The 22,689-nt window shown below is 42.8% G+C and overlaps 2 protein-coding genes across 5 annotated transcripts in view; one reads left to right on the top strand and one right to left on the bottom strand.

The window, feature by feature from the left end:
* The window catches only part of LOC147035019 (cytoplasmic polyadenylation element-binding protein 2-like), a 201,076-nt gene that overhangs the window by 18,794 nt on the left and 159,593 nt on the right, over nt 1–22,689 (top strand). The gene's annotated exons all lie outside the window — the stretch shown is intronic.
* LOC147035020 (general transcription factor II-I repeat domain-containing protein 2-like) overlaps nt 5,678–22,689 on the bottom strand; it is a 43,522-nt gene continuing 26,510 nt past the window's right edge. The window contains exons 2-4 of the mRNA XM_085876666.1: nt 7,650–7,739; nt 6,385–7,509; nt 5,678–6,250 (exon numbers count right to left, since the gene is read on the bottom strand). Of these exons, the coding sequence (XP_085732792.1) occupies nt 5,678–6,250; nt 6,385–7,509; nt 7,650–7,739 (1,788 nt within the window). The remainder of the gene's footprint in view (nt 6,251–6,384; nt 7,510–7,649; nt 7,740–22,689) is intronic.

The raw sequence follows: 22,689 nt of genomic DNA on the forward strand, positions 1-22,689 counted from the left end.
ACCTTGTATGTATTCATAGGTTTTACCTGCTTCAAAATTACCAAATACCATGCTTTTGTTATACGCACACACGCACACACACACACACACCTAACATGCACTCCTATCCCCAAAAGAAGAGGGTTGTCGATAAACACTGTGCAACATAAATTGCAAGTGTTTTGAGAGGGTGACTCGGACTGTTGTTCGCCTCGGACACTCTAGAAAGGATGGGAGCGGTGCGTGTGTGTGGGAGATGTACCTTAATATAGATCATGCATTCTTGGATCTAATACGATCCACATACTCCAGTAACACTGTAGTTAAAGAGTTCTTCCTGGTTTGTTTTTGTCCGATACCAAAATTGGACAAAGTTTTTCTCATTTAACGACAGCAAGTGAAGAAAGAGTGCACTTACTGTTTATAATCTGCAGTTGCAGAAAATTGTCTTTCAAGATCACGTTCACAGATATTCTCTCGGGCCTTTAAATGCACCTCAGACCTCAGGTTGGAATCGCATGCTAATGCGGCGTTGGACACATTTTTGGCCGGCTAGTCGAGCTCATCATCTGAGGTGCACCATAAAGCCAGTGCTGTCGGTGAGCGAGTCCGTACGGGTTCCCAAATCTACTGTAATCTACATACCCCGATGACGCTTTGCAACATTACAACAAGAGAGAGCATTTAACAATGCACTGGTGTTTTGCATTCAGAAGACAAAGCAATTACAATTTTTTTGCAAAACGACTACCCAAGAAGCCCTTCGGCCAACTCTTGTTTGAACCCGACGTGGCCCCCGCGTCTAAAATCTGTACCTAAATGGTGGATTGTTAGAGTGTGTTTCAGGAGCTGAGCACACCTTCTTGTTCTTCAACACCCTAGACACTCATTAATGTTTTTTGGCCCTTTTTATGATTATGCTACATCATCTTCTGATGGTGATGTTCCAATGTTGAACATTAATCACCAGCATGTCACACTCATGCCAACACTTTTTCATTTCCTTCAACTTTTCATATTACTTCACTGACAGTATGTACTTCATTTTCTAGCAGAAGGCTTCTCTCCCTTTCCAAACTGTTCGCCCCTGCCATTATCAGACCTTGTGCTTATTTGCCAGGTTTTGTGGTTATTTGTAAACATCTCAGATCTATGGGCTCTTGTTTTGAACATATATATATATATATATATATATATATATATATATATATATATATATATATATATATATATATATATATATATATATATATATATATATATATACATACACACACACATACACACACATACACACACATACACACACATACACACACATACATATACACACACATACATATACATACACACACATACACACACATACACACACATACACACACATACACACACATACACACATACACACACACACACACACACACACACACACACATACACACACATACACACACATACACACACATACACACACATACACACACATACACACACATACACACACATACACACACATACACACACATACACACACATACACACACACACACACACACACACACGAGTGCATGTGACCTTGGAGCTGTGGATGTACACAACATGGGGTCAGCAGAGAGAGCTAAATGCATTTATTTCCTTAGAAGTTTTGTTGAATAGTCTTCCATTCAAACTTGTTCAAAAAATATCAGTGTCAAACTTTTTTGTTGTTGCTGTCGGCTGCAATGTAATGAAAATTCGATAAAACGTTCATGTACGTGTGCTTTCACCCTCGTTTAAAATATAATCTTTCCTTGAACCCTCCTTCAAAACATTTGTGATAGGAGAAATGTATTTGCTCTCTTTTTTTCTTTTTTTTTTCAAGGGGTTTTGTTTAATCGGCTCGCTTAAGAATTGGGCAAAAAAAAAGTGGTATGACGAGATAAGGTAATTGTATTACGACATTCCGCCTCGAGGTATACCAAAACATTCAAACATTCCTCAGGAAGTAGTTCATTCCCGTAGTTCTCACGGTTCCTCAGCTCTGAGCTTCCATTTTGGCACCACACACCAGGGATGAAAGCAAGCTAATTTGGCTGACTCTTTGGGGTATGCACAGGGGGAATTGCATTGACAGCATCAGGGCGTACCCTTTTGTTTGACACCGCATCCTTATAGTTGAGCTACGTGGAAGCCCTCTGTTGGTACACCTGGGGCCATGTGCCTTCATTTCGGATTCCAGCCCAGGCATGCACAAAACGACCACTCTTAACTACCGTACAAGCCGGTTTGCCCATGCCGACATTGGAGTTGTTGCTCATTTCTGTGATGCGCATCTTTTGTCATCCTCTTTGTGGTTACTGTGAAGCAGATCATTTATCAAAGGGAACAGTTATCTTTGTAATGATACGCTTTCATCGGATTAACCCAAATGTCTAATTTTACTTTGGGTTGAAACTCGGAAGTGGCTTCATGCAACTTTAACAAAATTGAGTGAATTAACCCATTTTCTGAATTAATAGCTCTTTTGAATTTCACGACTTTGCTGTTTCTAATCTCAATGGACACGGTCCTTCCAAAATATTCCCCTTGCAATCAAATGCACTAATACCGGAGATGAACCCATGCTTCATCAGGTATCTGCAAAATAATAAAAAAAAATTACCGTTTTTACAGCCATTTTTCCCTGCTGTGCAGGGGTTGGGCTTTTTCTTGAGGCAATGTTTTATGGCCGGATGCTCTTCCTGACGCCAACCCTGGTCGCCTCTTACGACACACAGGGATATGGTACACCTATTCTAACCGGGGCATACACCGGGACCAGTACACTGGCACTCATTTCGCCGACCTCGGAAGGATGACAGGCTGAGTCAACCCCCTGGTGTTAATTCAGCAGCCAACGGGGCTTGAACTCAGGACACTGGGATCCCAAGCCGCTGCCCTAACCACTGCGCCAACAACAGGCTACATCAGGTATCTGCAAAACATTTTAACTAGAAGGGCACTCGGTAAAGCTCATACCTCCGGCACGCAATGCATAATCCACAAAAACATATCCGGCCCAATACATTTTTGAAAATATCGTGCGATATATCGTTTTTGGACTATCTCTCAATGGTGAAGAATCACTCTAAAAATTCAATAATTCTCGTATCTGGATTCTGATCTTCACCAAAATCCAATCAATCCGTCCTTGCCACACACCCAACCTGTCCACCAAGTTTCATCCAAATCCGTCTAAAACTTTTTGACATATCCTGTTGTATATCGGTTTAGCCCTATCTCTCAATGGTGCAGAATCACTTAAAAAAAAAAAAAAACTAGAAGGGCACTCGGTCGGGCGCATACCTCTGCCACACAATGCCTGATCCACGAGAACATATCTGGCCCAATACATTTTTGAAATATCATGCTATATATCGTTTTTGGTCCCATTTATCAATAGTGAAGAATCACGTTAGAAATTAAATAATTCTTGTGTCCATATTCTGATTCAGATCTTCATCAAAATCGAATCTGTTCGTCATGGTCAGACACCCAACCTGTCCACTAAGTTTCATCCAAAAGTTTGTTTTTTATCGCTTCATGTGTAACCTTTGTCACGAGGTGAAAAGTGATATTAAGTGATCCCCGACCCCATTTCTTAGCGGGTGTGGGGAAGTGTTTTCGGCATCCACAAAAAAAAAGACTGGGCAACGCCGGGTACCCCTGCTTGTCTATCATAATAAATGTCAGTGTGTGTGTGTGTCTTCTTAACTCCAAAACGATAAAACCGAATGGAATGAAATTTTGCATGCATACTAAGGAAGTGCATGAATTAAAACACCCTCATTTTGAACATAATTGAAGGCCTTATTTAATTATCCTTTATCAAGGCTTCATCCTTGGTCACCTCCTTGGGTCAGTCCATTCTTCCTTGCTCAGGTCTGAATTTGCCAATATTTTTTGCCTGCTCAACAATGCCTTGATTTGGAACAGGCTGCAACAGTTTCTTCATGATAAAGCACTTAAATTTGTTTTTTCACTGTCCTCATTCGTATCATCGAATGTCTCATCTTCATACCCACGAGTCTCTAGATACATCGCAATGTGTATATACACCAAGATACGCCAGTGTTCATGGCTTTATTTCATTTCTGCACATGCGATAAGCTCTAGAATATCTCAACCTGAGTCGAATTTCAAAATTTATACTTTGGAATTGACCTTAGCAGCAGTTATGACTGGTAAAAAAAAGTGTTTGTTTTTCCAATTCACATACTGTTTCTATTCACACTCCGGGTTGTGTTAAATATGACTGATTAACAATCGCTAGCCAAGCCTGCCGTTCCCTATCAATTGTTTTGTTGGAGTGCTTAAGCTACTTGGTGGGGGCTCTACAAGCTGCTTGAATGTTCGTTTGCAAGTCGTGCGATACACGGCAAAAGTACCCGCACTGTCACTCTGCACTGTCACTCTGCACTGTCACTCTGCACTGTCACTCTGCACTGTCACTCTGCACTGTCACTCTGCATTCTGTCTCTTTTGGATTTTTTGGGGATTCGCCTCAGATTGAGAGATTCTGGGACTTATCGCATTTTGGTTCTAAAACTCGCCTCTCTCTTCCCTCCCACCTCCTCGCTCCCCCATCCCAATCAGCATGTACCTCTGATAGTTTTGCTCTGGACCTGAAACTGAAACATTTATTATTGTCGCAATAAGTCTCAAACAAAGATTTATATTATCCCATTTTTGGAATTATTTTAGGGTTTTGATCAATGACTTACATTCTTGATCTCTAACTTTTCAGTGAACTTTTCGTAATACTCTGGATCAGAGTGTAGTAACTTCTTATTATACAAGCTAATTGTGGTACTACTGTTTGTAGTTACTATATAAATTGATGTGCAAGCGAATTATCTCCACTACCATTTTGACTTGTATTGAACTGGGTATTAAGGAGGACTATAGAACGTGCCAGATATGGAATAGACAAGGTTCAAGGTGACCATCTGGAGGAGCTCAGCTTTGCAGATGACCTCTGTTTGCTATCAGATACAAAACAAAGTACCCAAGAGAAAGTGAATAAGGTTCCAGGAGTATGCCCTGCAAGTAGGACTGAAAATCAACATCACCAAAGCATAGAGAACTTAGAAGGGCACTCAGTGGAGCGCACACATCCACCACGTAATGCCTGATCCATGAGAACATATCGGGCCCATTACATTTTTGAAATATCATGCAAAACAGTACTATAGCGTTTTGAGCCCGATCAATGGTGAAGAATCACTTTAAAAATTGGAGTAGTCAGATCCGGATCTGGATCTTCACTAAAATCGAATCAATTCTTCCTTGTCACACTCCCAACGTGTTCACCAAGTTTCATCCGAATCCGTTCGCAACTTTTTGAAATATCGTGCTATTTATTGTTTTTGGCCCTATCTCTCAATGGTGAAGAATCACTTTTAAAATCCTAGTACCGGATCTTCACCAAAATCTAATAAGTTCGTCCTTGTCACACACTGAAATTGTCCACAAAATTTCATCCGCATCCATCCACAACTTTTTGAGATATCCTGTACACCATGCGTCGCCAACCTAAACCAGGCCGCGGGCCACTGGGCCACGTTCGGGCCACCTCGCGGGCCGCACCACCCTCCCAACCCGAAAAAATAACAAACACACCTAAAATCAATGATAACAAATGTAATTGTAAATTGAACCTTAAGACTTGCAGTAATCACAATGTGAAACAATGTGAAGGCTTGTAATTCTTTGATGCAGACAGAGAGTCAATGTCCGGCTTGATGGAGGAGGAGGCGAGGAGGAGGACGTCTTGAAGATGAGCGTCTGTAAGCTGTGCTCTCGTCTTGTTCTTCGTCAGCTTCATGCGACTGAACAGCTGCTCGCAAGAGTATGTGGACCCGAACAATGAAGCTAAGCGCAGGGCCTCCCTAACAAGAGCCGGGAAAGCACGGGAGGCTGAGAGTGAGTGCCAGAACTTCATTGGCGACAAAAGAGCAAACTTTGTGCGGTGGCTCTCTGAGCAAAAGAGCTCAATGAGCTCCAGCTGAACGTCGTCAGCCACATCCACAGAATCCACATCAAAGGGAGCAGAGAATAGCTTGAACTCTTTCTCACATGCGCGCACATCTTTGAAGCGTCTCTCGAACTCGCCTCGCAGCTCAGACAGGGCAGCGGCGTAGCAACGGCAGGCAGCGGGGGTCGGGCGCAGCTCAGCCAATCGGGCGAAGTGAGTGAATTTGTTCTGGTTGAGCTGATGCTCCCACAGGCGAAGTTTGCATTTGAATGCCTTCACGAAGGCGAGGAGGTCAGGTACCAAGACATCTTTACCCAGCAGATGGATGTTCAGCTTGTTTAGATGTCTAGTAATGTGCACTAGGAACCCGAAGTCACACACCCATGCGGGATCTCGAACTGAAGGACAGGATTGCCCTTCTCCCGCAGGAAAGATGCCAGCTCATCCCTCAGGCTGAAGACTCTCTCCAACATCTTTCCTTGGCTGAGCCAACGGACCTCGCAGAAGTAGATCAGGTTGCCGAACTCTGCCTCAGCGTTAGCCAGGAGATCGCGGAACTGTCTGTGGTTGAGAGCACGGGCGCAAACAAAGTTCACCGCCCTGACGACGACAGTCATGACCTCTGTAATGGTCACAGACTTGGTGCACAGAGCCTCCTGGTGCACCAGACAGTGAAAGCGCTTCACATCCTGCTGGTGTCCAAGGCTGCGCAGGTACTTCACAAGAAGGGCCGCAAAGCCTTTCTTGTCCCCGACCATGGCGGGCGCTCCGTCGGTCGTGATGCCGCACATGCGAGAGAGGTCGAGGTCAGCCTCCTTCAGCCAGTCTATGACTGCCTTGCACACGTCGGCGCCAGTGGTGGTACCGCTGAGTGGGATGAGTCGGATGAACTCCTCAAAGATGACGAAGTCGTCCCTGCCGCCGCGGAAGAAGATGGCAAGCTGAGCCGTGTCCTTGATGTCAGTCGACTCGTCCAAGGCGATGGAGAAGAAGCGAGCGGACTGACACATGTCCTTCAGGGTGCCCCGGACATCGGCGGCCATCTCCTCTATGCGGCGGGTCAAGCTCCTGGCAGACAGGCTGATGGCCGCAAACTCTCTCGACTTGTCAGGACACACGTCCTCAACCACGGCCATCATGCACTCCTTGAGGAATTCACCTTTGGTAAACGGTTTGAGGTTGGTGGCCACAAGGTGTGCAACACGGTAGCTGTCCCGAGTGTTGCTCTGAGCAGCCGCTTGCGTCGAAGAGACGCTCCTCTTCATGAAGGCACTCTGCTTCTCCAGCTGGGCACTCAGACACCGGAACTCTGCCTTATTCTTGTCGTCAAGCAACGCAGCTTGCTTGGGGTGCACCGAAGTGAAGTGACGTTTCACGTTGTACACCTTTATGACGGCGACAGTCTCGTGGCAGATGATACACAAAGCCTTTCCCTTGCGCTCAACGAAGAAGAACGCTTCCCATTCCTTTTTGAAGGAGCGGTTCTCGTCTAACAGTTTACTCTTCTTCATAGTGAGGGTACCTTCAGCCATCTGAAACAACAAAAAATATTTAAGACCAAGTTAAGTGGACGAGAAGCGAAAACAATTTATTGTGACGTACAGAGACTCTGATATATGTCCACATATGTTAAATTTGCCGTCGGTTCAGAAAAATGTTTCGCGGGCCGCACCTCATGGAAATCCGGACAAGGCGCCGCAGGCCGCACGGGAGGAGCTCGCGGGCCGCATTTGGCCCGCGGGCCGCAGGTTGCCAACCTCGGCTGTACACAGACAGACAGAAAGGGGATGAAAACATAACCTCCTTCACCTTCGGTGGTGGAGGTAATGAGACCACGTGCATAAAATAAATATTCCGTTATGTGCAATGATGTGACCGAATGAGATATCGACAAGTTTCTGTATCTTGGGCCTATGGTCACTCAAACTGGAGGGAGGGACTCAGATGTTCTAAAAAGAATAGAGAAAGCAAGAGTAGTGTTTATTAGGATGAGATAAATCTGAAAAGAAAAGAAAAAAATACAACATAAGAATGAAGTTGTAACAGTAATGTAAAATCGGTTCAACTATTTTAACAGAGTAATTGCGCAGAAACTAGAATCCTTTACGAGTCAAACCCAAGGTCCATGCAAAGTTTCTTGAGTGAGGGTTCGTTCGGACATCAATATATCCGGTGTTCGCAATGTGATTTATAGAATTTCTTTATATACAATGTTTCTTGTTACATTTTTTGTGTCAAATACACCTTCTGAGGTAGTCAGCATGTGCAGAAGATGGTTTTACATTCTAGACGCTGTTTTCGAGGAGTGGTGTTACACCTCTCAGCGGTGACGGTCTGTCGATGACTAATGTAATGACGTCAGCGAATGACCAATGCCATGACGTCATTACGCCTCTCCGCGATGACGTCACGCATCACCATGCAAACTAATGTACAAATTAGAAAATCGCCAAAAATTCCCAAACCTCTCTATCTGGTACAATCTCACATAGCCTATGCTGTACATTAGACCACAAAGCACCCGCATGCCGAAAGTGGTGACAATCCGTCTGGTAGTTTCGGAGGAGATACGTCCACAAAATATGGCTTAGCGTATTAATATAATAATGACCTTTGCCACCGAAAGTGCAGGAGGTTATGTTTTCACCCCTTTCTGCCTGTTTGTTTGTTTTTGTGCAGGATATCTCAAAAAGCTGTGGCCGGATCTGCATGAAATTTTGTGGACAGGTTAGGTGTGCAACAAGGAAGAATTGATTAAAATTTGGTGAAGATCTGAAAAAAAATTCAGTAATTCTTCACCACTGAGAGATGGGGCTAAACTAATATATAGCACAATATCTCAATACAAAAAGTTGTGGACGGATTCGGATGAAACTTTGTGGACAGGTTAGGTTTGTGGCAAGGATGAATTGATTCGATTTTGGTGAAGATCCGAACCCGGATCTGGATACAAGAATAATTTAATTCTCAAAGTGATTCTTAACCATTGAGAGATCGGGCCCAAAACAATATACAGTAGTACTGTATAGCATGATATTTCAAAAATGTATTGGGCCCGATATGTTTACGTGGATCAGGCATTACGTGGCGGAGGTATGTGCTCCACCAAGTGCCCTTCTTGTTTATAGCTGTCACAAAAAGATTTTGTGAATCTTCATTGTGAAAATGAGCAAGAACGAGGTTGAAAGGACTGGAAAGAAAAAAAAAAACTCATTGAGGAAGTTAACATAAGGATGTGGGCTGGATTGGGCATGTAATTCATCTGGAAAAAATACCCATCTCAAAAAGATCGATACATTGGAAGCCTCATGGTCAAGGGAGGACTGGATGACTGACAGAGACTTTGTGGTGTCCCATGGTAAAGGAACTGACAGAGCTAGAAACACCCGCTACCTATACGACGATCGGTCAGTGGACCTATGACAGACAAAAGTGGTGCTCTTTCCTCAAGAGACTTTATATTCCTCGAGTCATGACGGGGTCATAAGCAATACAAGCTAATTATATTTCACTGCACTGCACTGCATTGCACTGTAATGTAGTATATGTGGTGCTTGATTTAAAATTCAGGGTGTCTCAATAAGACATATACGTGTGTGTGCAATACTGTGCATATGTGTTTGGCCACCACACTCTTTTTATTTTTACGAAATTTCTAATTTCTCTCTTGCTGGTAATATATATCCACATCATGCCCAAGATATCAAACTCGATGAAACTCAAAATAATACTGTATTTTTACAACAAGAAGGCAATTCCCAGAGCGAAATATACTGCAAAACAGATATTTTCAGATGTGGCATTCAAGGGACAATACAGAAGCATAATGAGACCGGAAAGGTTGCAGATAGAAAACTGATTGGAAGGCCAAATAATTTCAGCAAACCAGATGAGCAATACTAAAAGATAAGTTTCTCAAGGGATAGAAAAAAACCGAGTATTGAACTGGCACAGACATCAGGGGTTAAAGTGGACTCATGCACTTTCAGAAAGTCTCTTATTAAAATGGTCTTCATTGATGAGTTGCTGTCAAAAAGCCCTTTCTGCGTAAAAGTAACAAAGCCAAGAACCTGAAATATGCCCAAGAACACACATTCTATAAAACCCGACTGTCAAATGAATGTAAAAATAATTGAAGCATCCTCGAGATCTCGACGGTTTAATGAATATGGCCTTGTTTCATTCACTTCGAGGTGATGGGACAAATAAAGAAGAGGACGAGACTGGAAGAAACCTGTGGCGCTTGTGTGCCCCTCCTCTTGCATGGTCTTTGCACAAATCGGACTGTTACGCTGCGTTCTGGGGGGCTCCTCCGTTCAGCTCCTTCCCCTGGGCTTGTGGAACCATGCAACATGCCACCACACCACACACAATGAACAGCTTCCCAGCCACGGACAGCGAAGAGGGTGCCAGCAAATGATAAATGCACCAACCAGGGACCCTTACCCAGCAGCAACCGCCAGAGAGGGAATGAGAGATTACCATAACTCTTCTGGGCTTTTATAACCCCCACCGCCCCACGGTGAGGGGTCTCAGACCATTTAGTGACACATATGCCCGTCCTTTAATCCAACATGGCTGCCATACCATATGACATATGACGTCAGAGTTGTCGATAAAATATTCTCCATGGGGAGTCCCTCCTATGTTTAAAGTTTCGCCTCAATCAGAGGGTGACAGGTGGAGGGTCCGTCTGGACATAACCACTGTCCAGACACGTACGGAGATAACCACCATCTGGATGATGGGTATGCTTGGGAGGGGGTGGGTGGGAGAAAATAGGGGAGGAGCGAGGAGGTGGGAGACCAAGGAGGGGTGGGGGGTGAGGAAGCAAGTGGAGGAGCGAGGAGAGGTGGGGGAGTGAGGAGAATGCAGTGTGAGGTGAGGGGAGGGGAGGGCAAGGGAAGGCAGTGTGAGGAGAGGGTCCATCCAGACATCACCATCATCCAGATACATGTAGAGATAATCACCATCCAGGTACGTTCTGGGGTGGGGGGGGGGGTGGGGATAGACAGACAGACAGACAGACAAAGGTAGGTAGGTAGATGTGTGGGAGGATGTTGCATTGTATAAGGAGGGGGTGGAGCGAGGTTGGGACAAAGACAAATAGTGGGGGGTCGGGGAGTTAGCAGAGAATATGCTATGCTTTATGAACAGCACACACGCACATCTCGTTTTTTCATGCACACAAAAACAAACACAAAAAAACCGAAAACACACACACACACAACACAAAAAAACAAACACACACAGTCTTGTATACACAAAATCAAACGTACAAGAAAAAAAAACAAACACACACACAAAAACACACTTTCCCGACTGCACAGATCATCAGCTGGGCACCGTTCTTCCTCGAGGTTTCAATCCTTTCAGCCCAGAACCTCTCCAAATGGCAGATCCACAACCTTGGTCATGGATCCACATCAGATTATTACCTACGTCAGTAGATCCACAACCTCAGTGATGTCCAGGCAGTCAGTCAGTCAACCCATAGTTTTCACAAATACACAAGAATCAAAGAAATAAATAATAAACATGTACATCTCTAAGAAACAGTACAGTGGATTTTCCAGCAAAAGATAATGACAAATCAGTGGGAGAAGCCTCACGAAAAGAAATGTCAATCATCGCACACCTCTGTTCCTCACAATTCTATCACACACACACAAAAAAGAAATTTTGTTCTGTAATTGAGAAAACGTGTTAATATGGCGAACGGCTCGGAAATCATTTGCTTTGTAACTCACAAAGAGAAACCATATAGCCTTTGTAAAGCACTCTAAGTCATATATAATCACCAATTGCTTTAGAAACAGTCACAAGGACAAAGAAAAACGTGATCCCTGATACGCTGCTGGGGTTAAAAATTAATACCTGCAAGATACGGGATGAAACTTTGCCACCATGGTGCCCGTAACCAAGCTCGCAGGCATACACACACACCCACGGAGAGTCCCTAAATTACAGATCAAAAAATATATATATATATATGTATACACACACACACACACACACACACACACACACACCTCTACCTTGTAGCAACTGCCAACTGTACATCCTGATCGGAACATGAACTGTACCGCTGTCAACTGGAGGGTGCTCAGCAAGCAGCTGAAGCACTCAAGCAAGCACTCCAATTAAATGGTTGATAATGATGGCTGGCTTGGCAAGTGATAGCTATCTATGTCAGAATGTCCAAATTAGACAAACGAAAAAAAATTTGTTTTAGCAGTTGGAGCTTCTGCTAAGTTCAATTCTGGAGCTTAAATTTTGTAATTGGGCTTAGTTTAAGAAATTCTCGCGGTTATTGTATGTGTGAAACTAAAATGAAGCCACGAACACTGGTGTCTGGGTGTTTATAAGCATTGCAATGTACCCAGGGATTCGTAGCTGTGATGAACAGGCATTCGATAATACGAGTGAGGAAAGTGAAAAAAAAAACCTTTATCATTAAGAAATCATTGCGGCCTGTTACAACTCGAGATGGTTGAGCAGGCCAAAAAACACGGTGGCTTCAGACCGCAACAAGGTAACTCAGGATACGCCTTAAGAACCCAGAGAGCGAGGTGGCTGAGGATGCGCATGATAAAGGATCTAATGAAATAAGGCTGTTAATTATGTTGAAAAGGTGTGTTATAATTAAGCCAAACACCCAATTTTTACTCATGCACTTCCTTGGAGTTCCTTTGGTGTATATGCAAAGTTTCAGACTGCAAGGTTTCATGGTTTTGAAGTTGTGGAGGAGACACACAGTCACATTTATTAGTATAGATCCACTCCAGAGCAAAAACATGAGCCAACCTGGTGTTTTCATATTTGGAGCCATAAATGCACAGTACATATTCCAGTTTAATTTGATTACTCATGTTACAGTAGCCGAAAGCCCTCCATGCGGTTTGCAGCAATTTTTATGAAAAAAAATTGTTTTAAAAGTTTTATGTTTTCAACAAAAAGTAAATTACGAAATAGATCAAAATTTACACACAAAAAAGGAAGATATGACTGTTTTGAGTTCTGTCTCAAAAAAAAAAAATTCAAAGAAATATTTTACTGTTCGAAGTACTGTATATTTTTCAAGATCTGCAATGCATTTTTCGGGTGTTGTCATGTTTTTTTTGACTCTTTAGTGCATGTGCCGTACCTAAAATGCTCGAAATTATGACTTGTACAGGTAGTGTAGGTCATGTTTTTTTGTGTTTCAATCTAGAAATGCCTCCAAAGAAAGAAGTTCCATACTGATGGGGATATTAAAAATCAAATTGCTTGTCTTCGTCAAGCAGGCAAGACATATTCTGAAATCCACAAGCTCCTGAAGAAGGAGAAAATCCCTATTTCTCTGCCTACCATAAAGAGAATAGGTCTACAGTTCCACAAAACTGGTTCAACTGCAAGGAAGAAGATCTGGCAGATCAAGAGCCACGACAAGTCAAAATGACAGGCGACTAAAATTCTTAGTTCTCCAGGAAAGAAAGAAAAGCCTGTGGAAATTGTCAGAGGAGTTCAGAACTGCTGAAAACAAGAATGCTTCCAGAAGGGTCATCACAAGAAGGTTGACAGTTCCTAATTTTGCCCCAAGATGTGCAAAGAAGCCTCTATTTTCTAATAAGAACATACAGGACAGATTGCACTTTTTGGCTGAATTTGGCAACTCTAATTCAGACTGATTTCAGATTTGCTTGGAGTAATGAATCAAGATTTGAGCTTTGAAGTGATGCCCCAGAACGTTGCCTTCACAGGTCTGGTGAGAGAGTCATCCCTGAGTGCATTGCAACAACTGTGAAGCAGGGAAGAGGTGGATCATTATCTGAGGTGCATTTTCGTCTTTTTTTATTATTGTTTTTTGTTTACCAAGTCGAGGCTTGTGTAAGAGCTAATATACAGAGACATATAACAAGGCAGGAGCCAACAGTGGTGGGAGAGGGAAGAACAAAGATAATAGGATATCTGTGGAAGGGAGAGGGATGGGGTGTGATGTATGGGGTAAACAAGATGGTACTACAGGGACTTTCAGGAAGGAAAACAGGGAATTTGAAGGAGGTGGGTTTGGGGTGGATTAACGGGGGTAGTAAAGATTAAGATTTTGGATGGGGGAAGATATGAGATGGTGGTGAACACCTGCTTTGAGGACCTGAAGGGAGGAGTGGGATTGAAGAGTGTGGAAGTTTGTTCCAGAGGTGGGAAAAAATGAAGAATGAAACGGTGAAGGTGAGCAGTGATTTTTGATTTTGGCAGTTTCACCAGAAGGCAGTTTTTGGCGGACCTTGAGCACCCTGTGGAAATATAGGGGGACAGATCAGACAGAGCATGAACGGCAATGCCGGAGAGGAGACGACGGTGCAAGACCCAAAGACTCAGCTTCATCGTGGGACATTCTAATGATCCTAAAAGACTTGGTTTCCATAGCGTAAAGTCGAGCTCGGTGTGAGGCAGGATCACACCACCCCAAAGGGGGAAGCAGTCCTCCATCAGACTGCAGATGAAAGCTTTTGAAACGGTTAGAAGCTCAGATGTGCCAAGGAAGGACTTTACACGATGTAGGATGCCCAGTCGGCAACTGTCTTTGGAGGCCAGCTTGGAGATGTGGCTTTCCCAGGAAAGATCATGGCAGACATTGAGACCCAAAAGCTTGAAGGAAAGGACTTCTTCAAGGGGATTGCTGAGAAAGTAGATTGGGGTGGGGGGGGGGGTTGGATGGAGGGTCCAGACAGTCCTTTCGGAGAGACATGGTAAGGGTGCAGGATTTGTCAGGATTGAAAGACATATTCCAAGTGTTTGACCAGCTTTTGATTTTATCTATGTCTGCAGAGAGTGAAGAGGCTGCTGCCTGCCGATCAGAGGGATGAGAGATGGTATGGCACAGGGTGGAGTCATCAGAAAAGAGACAAAGAGGATTTGTACATTGGATGGAATTGACCAAATAGAGATTTATACACTGGTGTTGGTGAGATGATAAGGTGTGAACAATCAATTACTGCCAAGGAATACCAGAAAATATTAGAAAAGGGATTACTTCCCAACCTCCAAAAGTTATTTCCTGGAAAGAAAAGCCAAGAAGTCATTTTTCAACAAGAAAATGCCCCTACCCATTCTGCAAAAGCCAGCAAAAAGTGGTTGGAGAAACAGTCCCTGAAACTTATGTACTGGCCTGGACAGAGTCTTGATTTGAACCCCATAGAGAATCTTTGGGCCTATATTCAGCACAAATTTATTGGAAGGAAGTTTGCAAATTCTGATCAACTTTGGAAAGCTGTCAAACATGAATGGGACAATATTGACATTTCTCAGTGGAAGAAGCTTTGTGAAAGTTTGTCCAAAAGACTGGATTATTTAAAGGAAGCCAATGGACAAGCTATTCCATACTGATTTGTACAGTTATTACCTCTGCCACCGAAGTTGAAAAAGTTATGTTTTCATCCCTGTCTGTCTTGTTTGTTTATCTGCCAACAAAACATCTCAAAACATTGTGGACGGATTTGGACGAAATTTTGTGACAAGGACAAAATGATTAGATTTTAGTGAAGATCCAAATCTGGATCCAAGAATTTTAAAAGTGATTTTTCACCATTGAGAGAGGCCAAGAACAAGAGATAGCAGGATATCTCAAAAAGTTGTGGACGGGTTCAGACGAAGCATGGTGGATGAGTTGGTTTGGTGATGAGAACAAGCCGATTAAATTTTAGTTCAGTTCCAAATCCTGATCTGGCCTATCAGTGGGATACACAACGTACACTAATCAGCCTGGCGGAGGTACGCACTCTCCCGAGTGCCCTTCTGGTTTCTGCATGTTATGGTGTTTTGGTGGTTTTGTTTTTCATTCATGGCAAAATAGTTGACAAAAAATGTTTCAAAATTGGTGTGTGTGTGTGTGTGTGTGTGTGTGTGTGTGTGTGTGTGTGTGTGTGTGTGTGTGCGTGTGCGTGTGCGTGCGTGCGTGCGTGCGTGCGTGCGTGCGTGCGTGCGTACGTGCGTGCATGCGTGCGCTCGTGTGCAATTTACTTGATTGTGTCTAAATGGAGTAAACATCGTAACTACAGCACGTGTAATACTGAATGATACCTTTTTAAGAGCTCTTGTGTCGGGACAGTGTGTGCGGAGCTTAACAAATATCGATATTCGTGCAATTTTTAGTTGTGTTCATTTTTGTGGCTGGAGTGCGCACGTGGGCGGTGTATAGGCTCAGAGTTGCTGGTTCATACACCTGCCAGAAGTACAAAAAATTATATAACCACAAACTATTTGGTCAATTCTGTCCAACGTATAATTACCTTTTTATCGATTTACTTCACTAAGAAACCTCACATGTTAGACAGCTTGGCCCCTTGACCATTCAGAGCTTTAGACCACTTGGACCTTTTTAGACACTTTAGATGCCTTTACACCCCTTAGACATTTACATGCTTTCGAGGTGAGACCCGTTAGACCCCATATATATAGAAATATATTCTTACGGTACTCTTGGAATGTTCCCTTTAGTTTAGACTTTAGACCATCACAAACTTTTTCGGCACACACCACACGAACATCTATAGTCTTCTTGCAAAACACAGACTATACTTTTTCGAGCAACTAATGTGCAAACTCTACCCACCCAGAGGTGAGGCACTTTGGACTTTAAAGACGGAGATTTATGGTCACAAATAAATCAAAGTAGAGCCGCTGATCCGGCGGCATCCTAGTTTGGAGCGGATGTGTTAGCATAATTTATGGTCATGACATCGGCATCATGTCACAATCAGTGTCAGAGATGCTCTTCTTCTTTAATTTATCCTTCCTAACTGGTGATCAGCAGGGCAGAGACATTGAGTTCTTGTGGCAGACCATGCTTGTTGCTAACAGGTTACTCAGCATTCGCTGTTATGGAGCTCAATCTGTGCCTTGCTTCCTCATCAAGTTCGGGGGTTCCATTTTTATTTAACCAATTTAGCAAAGTCACAAATAGATGACTTGGCAGTACATCGTCCTGACAAGCCCATAATGAAGGCATAATCGTTATCGGTGGCTCCCCGCGGAACATTTTGGCAGGTCAACCTGCTCAATTTGACGACAAAAAGTAAGATGGCTGCCAGAGGTTCTGCAATCTACCAAGTAACAGACTGATAACAATTGGGTTGATTTTATTTTCAGCAGTTGAGAACACTCTCAGCCATTTGGATCTCCACACTGTTGGAAATTATTTAGTTTACAGTTATAAATCCTGATTGAAGCCATTGAGTCATGTTACAGAGAAGGAGTACATCAAGCAGAGTTAAAAAAAATTGGCACACCCAGTGGAATGCTTCTAGAATCAGCGAATCACAGGACGGCATGAATGTCCACCCCCATTGAGTATGGTGACCTTTCTGTAGCTTGGCTACATTTGGCACGGTTTCACGGCATTGCACAATTTGAGATCATCGAGAGATGTTTGCAGATTCTGTATGACCCAGCCGATAGCTTTGGGCTGCTTGGTTTATCCACCCTGGGTTGTTCCACAGACTGAAGGTGACAGCAAACTTTTCTTTATTTTTTATTTGCTCGGTGGTGGTGGTTGTGGTGGGGTTGGTGGGTTTGGGTATGTGCATTTTGGCATTACTTTTGTGTGAGGAACCCAGAAGTGTTTTATATAGTTTTGTTGTTTCTTTTACTTCAGTGGTATTTCTGAAGCCAAACTGGGATTATAAGCCAAGCTTTTTGATTCAACATGCTATTTACAGATAGGCCGTATTTGAAGCAGTCTTATAACTGTCTCCTCCTACAGCCTGCAGCCATCTGTCAGGCAAGCGAAACATCTTTGGCCGATGAGAAGGTTATACCATTGCTACCAACCATTGAAGTGTTGACTTTCAGAAAAAATATAATAGCCTGGGCTTACTTTTTCTATAAACTACATCTGGTGCTGCCATCCCTTCAGCCATGTTGTTACCAAATGTCTCATTTCCAATTGCAAGCTGTTGAACTGTGATGCAGATAGTGTACCGCAGGTGTGCGAGCTTTTTGCTAGCTCCACCAACAGTGCAACCAAGGTAACGCCACTGGAATAGAGGAAGGAAAAGAAATCCTCCCCAAATACAAGCAAGTTGATAGCTAAGCAAATATATTCTTACGGTGGTTGAAATAAAATCAGAATTTATTATTATTTTATTTTTTAATTTGCTTTTCTTGTTGATATTGCATTGTTTCTCAATTAAACTATCTGAAGGAAACTTATGGACAACTTGTGTTTGATTAATTTTTTTTATATTAATTTTAATTTATCGCTTCCGTTCTTTAGCTAAAAAAAACCAAATGAAAACCGTGATTGTAATACTATTATAATTTGTGACTGTATGCTTGAACCTGAAACATTTATTTGTGCATATTTATCAATATTCAAACGTTTTCGTTTTAACTTTCATTTTCGAGTCTGATGGTGACTTTCCCAACTTGTTCCAGCAAGCTGTAATGTAACGCAGCCTTAATTGGGCATTCTTTTTTGTTTTTTTTTGTCCTGTCTTCTTATCTGTTTTGTTTTTGTGGCATGTCTTGTTTCATTGTGTTGTGTCGGTGGGTTGTGTATCGTTTCATCGTGTCTTCCTGACTTCTATGAATTATTGAACCCCCTGAGATCAATGAGTTGAAAAAAGAAGAAAACGTCTTGGAGTATACATGGGAATGTTTTCGGCGGTAAAATGCATTTGTCGTTCCGGCACTTCAGGATAGTGGGAGGACCCAATTCTCTATGTAAATATGTATGGCATAACACTACTCATGGTATGACAATCCTGCAGGCATTATCCTGTTTATGGATGGGTTATTCACTGGTTTATACAACTCTTCTAAAAATATCCTCTTGTAAATGGGTGCGCTTTCCTTTTTTTTTCTTTTTTTTTGTCCATGAATGGTTTGATCTGATTTGTCCAACTTTGCTAGATTTGAACATGACTACTCTATCCTTCTCTCTTTCCAATTTTATCTCCCTTTTCTACCACCTCAAGCACGCATGGCAACCCCAACCCCAGTCTGTCCAACGCTGTTCCTCTCTGCTTTGTGTCTATCAAAGACTATTGTGTGGCAGGTTGTATCTTGTTTATATATTTATACATATTTTTTTCCCCATCACACAGAAATGAGAGCCTGATGCTCTTGGTTGTATCTAACAACCTGCCACATTGTTTTACTGGGCAGTAGGTGTTTGACAATCATTCACACAAACTAGTTGAACCTTATAAAGTTGATATTTATTAATGAACCTTCTCAAAATTCTGTTTACTTTTGTTCATGCTCCTTTCACCCAAGTGATGACTGTTGTCACGCAATGAATTCTTGCTTTGAGTGACTTTGATACTTTATCGATAACTTTTATTTTGTATTTGCATCACTCGTACAGTAAAATACTATACATTGATTAATTGGCACATTCATGCATGGCTAATTATGTAAAAAATATATTTACTTTGTGAGCCTGTGCACACAAAGTGACAAGCAGGGTTAAGCAATTGGTTTCTTCAAAATGTGTTTGTTCTCGGTATTTTGGTGTCCATAATTTTTCTGAATTTGTTAGCCACACAACTCATTTGGTTTAATGTATTATTTAGGATGAAACAAGCTTTGTTTCAAATTTCAACAAGCTTTAATTTTTTTATTTTTTTTTTAAACACATTTTGTTGCTGATAGCACAAGAGCTTTCAACATTGCAGCATTGTGAGATACAACAGTCATTGTCTGCTGTTGAGAGGAACAACATTTATCAACCACTGCAGCTTGCATTTAAATGGCACTGCTTGGTCGGCTGATTCTTGATGGCCCTCTCTGCGGACAGACAGGCGGTTGTGTGATAAAAGATTGTTACATTTGCCTTTTTGTCAAAGCCTAGATCTATTTTGATTGTCATTTTACGGTACCTTTTCACTCGTTTTTTAAAGGATTTTGGACATACTTTTGATCTTCCTGCAATGAAATTGCAACTTTTTCTTTCTTTCTTTTAATGGCTCAAGGATGAAGGATGAACAGTGTCGAAATTTGTTCAGATTTAACTTGTTTATTCTCTACCTCAAGGACAAGAGGCATGTGACGTCAGGTAATTTCTGGTTTTTTGACCTAATGCTAGATGCACGGTGCACGGAGGTGTTGGGCTCAGTTAGCTTGTGCAGTGTGGAGAATTATTGCATCGTAGATCTGATATGATTAAAATATACTTTAAATATTTCCACAATCAGTGCAAAATAGAGAGGAAGTTTGTTATTTAAGGCTGTCGGATCATTAGAAAAAGCTACATTCTAATTATAACTCGAATGTAAGACCCGTCGCTTCCAGAGAAAATAAATAACAAATAACTTTCACCCTTTAAAAATCATGCTAATAAATTATTGAATATCAACTGTTTTTTTTTTTTTTGTTCGTATCCTTTTTCTCACCTGTGTTGCAAGTTGAGTGACCTGCTTTGATGATGCTTTAAAAGGTGGTGTGTAATTGGTGTTTTCCGAATCTAATTGAAAGGAGAAACTGGATTGAATGAGACTCACCTTGTCATTAGTGAAGAAGAAGATGAAGGAGGAAGAGTTTTTTTTTTTTTTTTTTTTGTCTTTTTTTCGATGTAAATTGAAACCGGCCCATCTATTCTCACCTTACTCAACTACATTATACTGTTTGAAACTGGCCCATCTATCCTCACCTTACTCAAATATTTCATATTGTTTGCATATTGAGCCTGATTTGTGGTATCCCCAATAGGACAATTGTTGATGGCCAGGCGGATGCATGCAGGCAAGGAAGGACGGACTGATTGCAGGCATGCCAAAACTGAGCTTTTATATGATTGCTGATCTTGCCATCTCATGAACTTTCAAAATTGTTGTTGTGGTGTATCTAATGTATTAAACTGATAACAAGCAACCCAGTTAACCTATTTTCCTGGTTTCTTTAGAGCAGAAGTAAAAAGCAGGAATGGATATGAAAACTTTTAATAATGAACCTTTTTTTCAAAATTCTGTTTACTTTTGTTAATGCTGCTTTAGCCCAGGTTGTCACTGTTTATAAGCAATGAACTCTTGCTTTGAGTGACTTTGATACTTTATCTTTAACTTGGTATTTGCATCACTTAATACAGTAAATATACACTGATTAATTGGCACATTTATGTACAGCTAACTACGTAAAAATAATACTTTGTCAGGTCAGGTTCGATCTGTGACCTGCTACAGGTACCATGTAAACCTGTACTAACCTGTTCCATGGTCGGGTTGTCGGCGACTAAACCGTCTCCCCCACCAGGTTTTCTGGTGAGGAGGGTGTTTGGATATGGACACCCAGCAGGATTAAAAACAAAACCTGTCAAAGGGCGGAGGAGCTCCTTGTGAGCCAACGGCCATCCATATCTAGTGCCCAACTGTGTCTGCGGACGTCCTCCTGCAGTTGGGTTACTTCTTATTAGGAGGTTGGTGGCAGGATTTGCACTCCAGCCACCGTAAAACGCTTCATTCCGCAAAACGCAAAAACGCAAAAAAATCTGAAAACCCACTCCGTGGGAGTACCTCCTGTGCAGCTTCCCTTCGCAGGGCAGCTCACCGGATGATGGGATTGGGGCAAAGCCTTCGGGACCCCCAATCTTTGATAGGAGGGAAACCACGGGGTAACATCCCTGGGTCAGATTGCGGGAGAGTGTGTCGGAGTGGTGCTGAGGTGTCGTCCACCAGACGGCGGTCTCCTTGGGTTAACCTGAGGCGGTCCCTTCGGGTGGGTGCCTGGAATGTCCTATCCCTAAGAGAGGATGATCACCTGTCTCTTATCATCTGAGCTCAAGCGTTTGGACATCGGGATTGCAGCTCTCTCTGAGGTTCGGAGACCGGATTGCGGCGAGATAATGGTGGGTGGTTACACCTACTATTGGTCTGGTCGCTCTGATGGTTACCATACCCAAGGAGTTGCTGTAGCTGTGTCCAATAAGCTGACCCCAATGATAATTGAGGTAACACCGGTCAACGAGCGTATTATGAGATTAAGGATTCGTCACTCCTTAGGTGTCATTTCCCTGGTCTCTATTTATGCTCCGACTGAGGCGAGTGATCTTACCGTGAAGGACACATTCTACGCCACACTCGAGTCTGTGGTTGATCAGTGCCCCAGACGAGATACACTTCTAGTCTTGGGGGATTTCAATGCATCGACTGGAACTGATAGGGATGGTTATGAGGTGTGTGTTGGTCCCCATGGGTCAGGAACTATGAACCAGAATAGCACTAAGTTCCTTGACTTTGCAAGAAGTCATGGACTTAGGGTGGCTGGTTCATGGTTTCAGCGCCCGCAAGCTCATCGCTGGACTTGGTATTCCAACGCTGGCGGTGTGGCAAAGGAGATTGACCATGTCCTCATTGACGGTCGTTGGAGGATGATCCAGAACTGCAGGGTCTACCGGAGTGCTCAGTTCCTCAATACTGACCACAGGCTTGTTGTAGCAACTCTAAAGCTGCACCTTAAATCCTGGAGAATGGTACCATCCCAGCCTAGGCTGGATGTTGCCAAGCTCAGGGATGAGAGAGTAGCTGAGGAGTTTGCGAACAGGCTGAGTGGACACTTGGGGGTCTGGGTGCTTTGGGGGTCCTGAAGAGTTGTGGAGCACCTTCAAGACCACCGTCCTTGATGTTGCCGGTGGATGCCTTGGAGTTCACCGCAGGGCAAAGAAGAATTTTGTCTCTCAAGGGACACTGGATACCATTGACCAGAGTCGCAGGGCCAGGCTGAATGGCAGAGCT

The sequence above is a fragment of the Eptatretus burgeri genome, chromosome 1 (genome assembly GCF_056783735.1).
Source record: "Eptatretus burgeri isolate ZD-2024b chromosome 1, Ebu_testis_v1, whole genome shotgun sequence".
Taxonomy (NCBI): domain Eukaryota; kingdom Metazoa; phylum Chordata; class Myxini; order Myxiniformes; family Myxinidae; genus Eptatretus; species Eptatretus burgeri.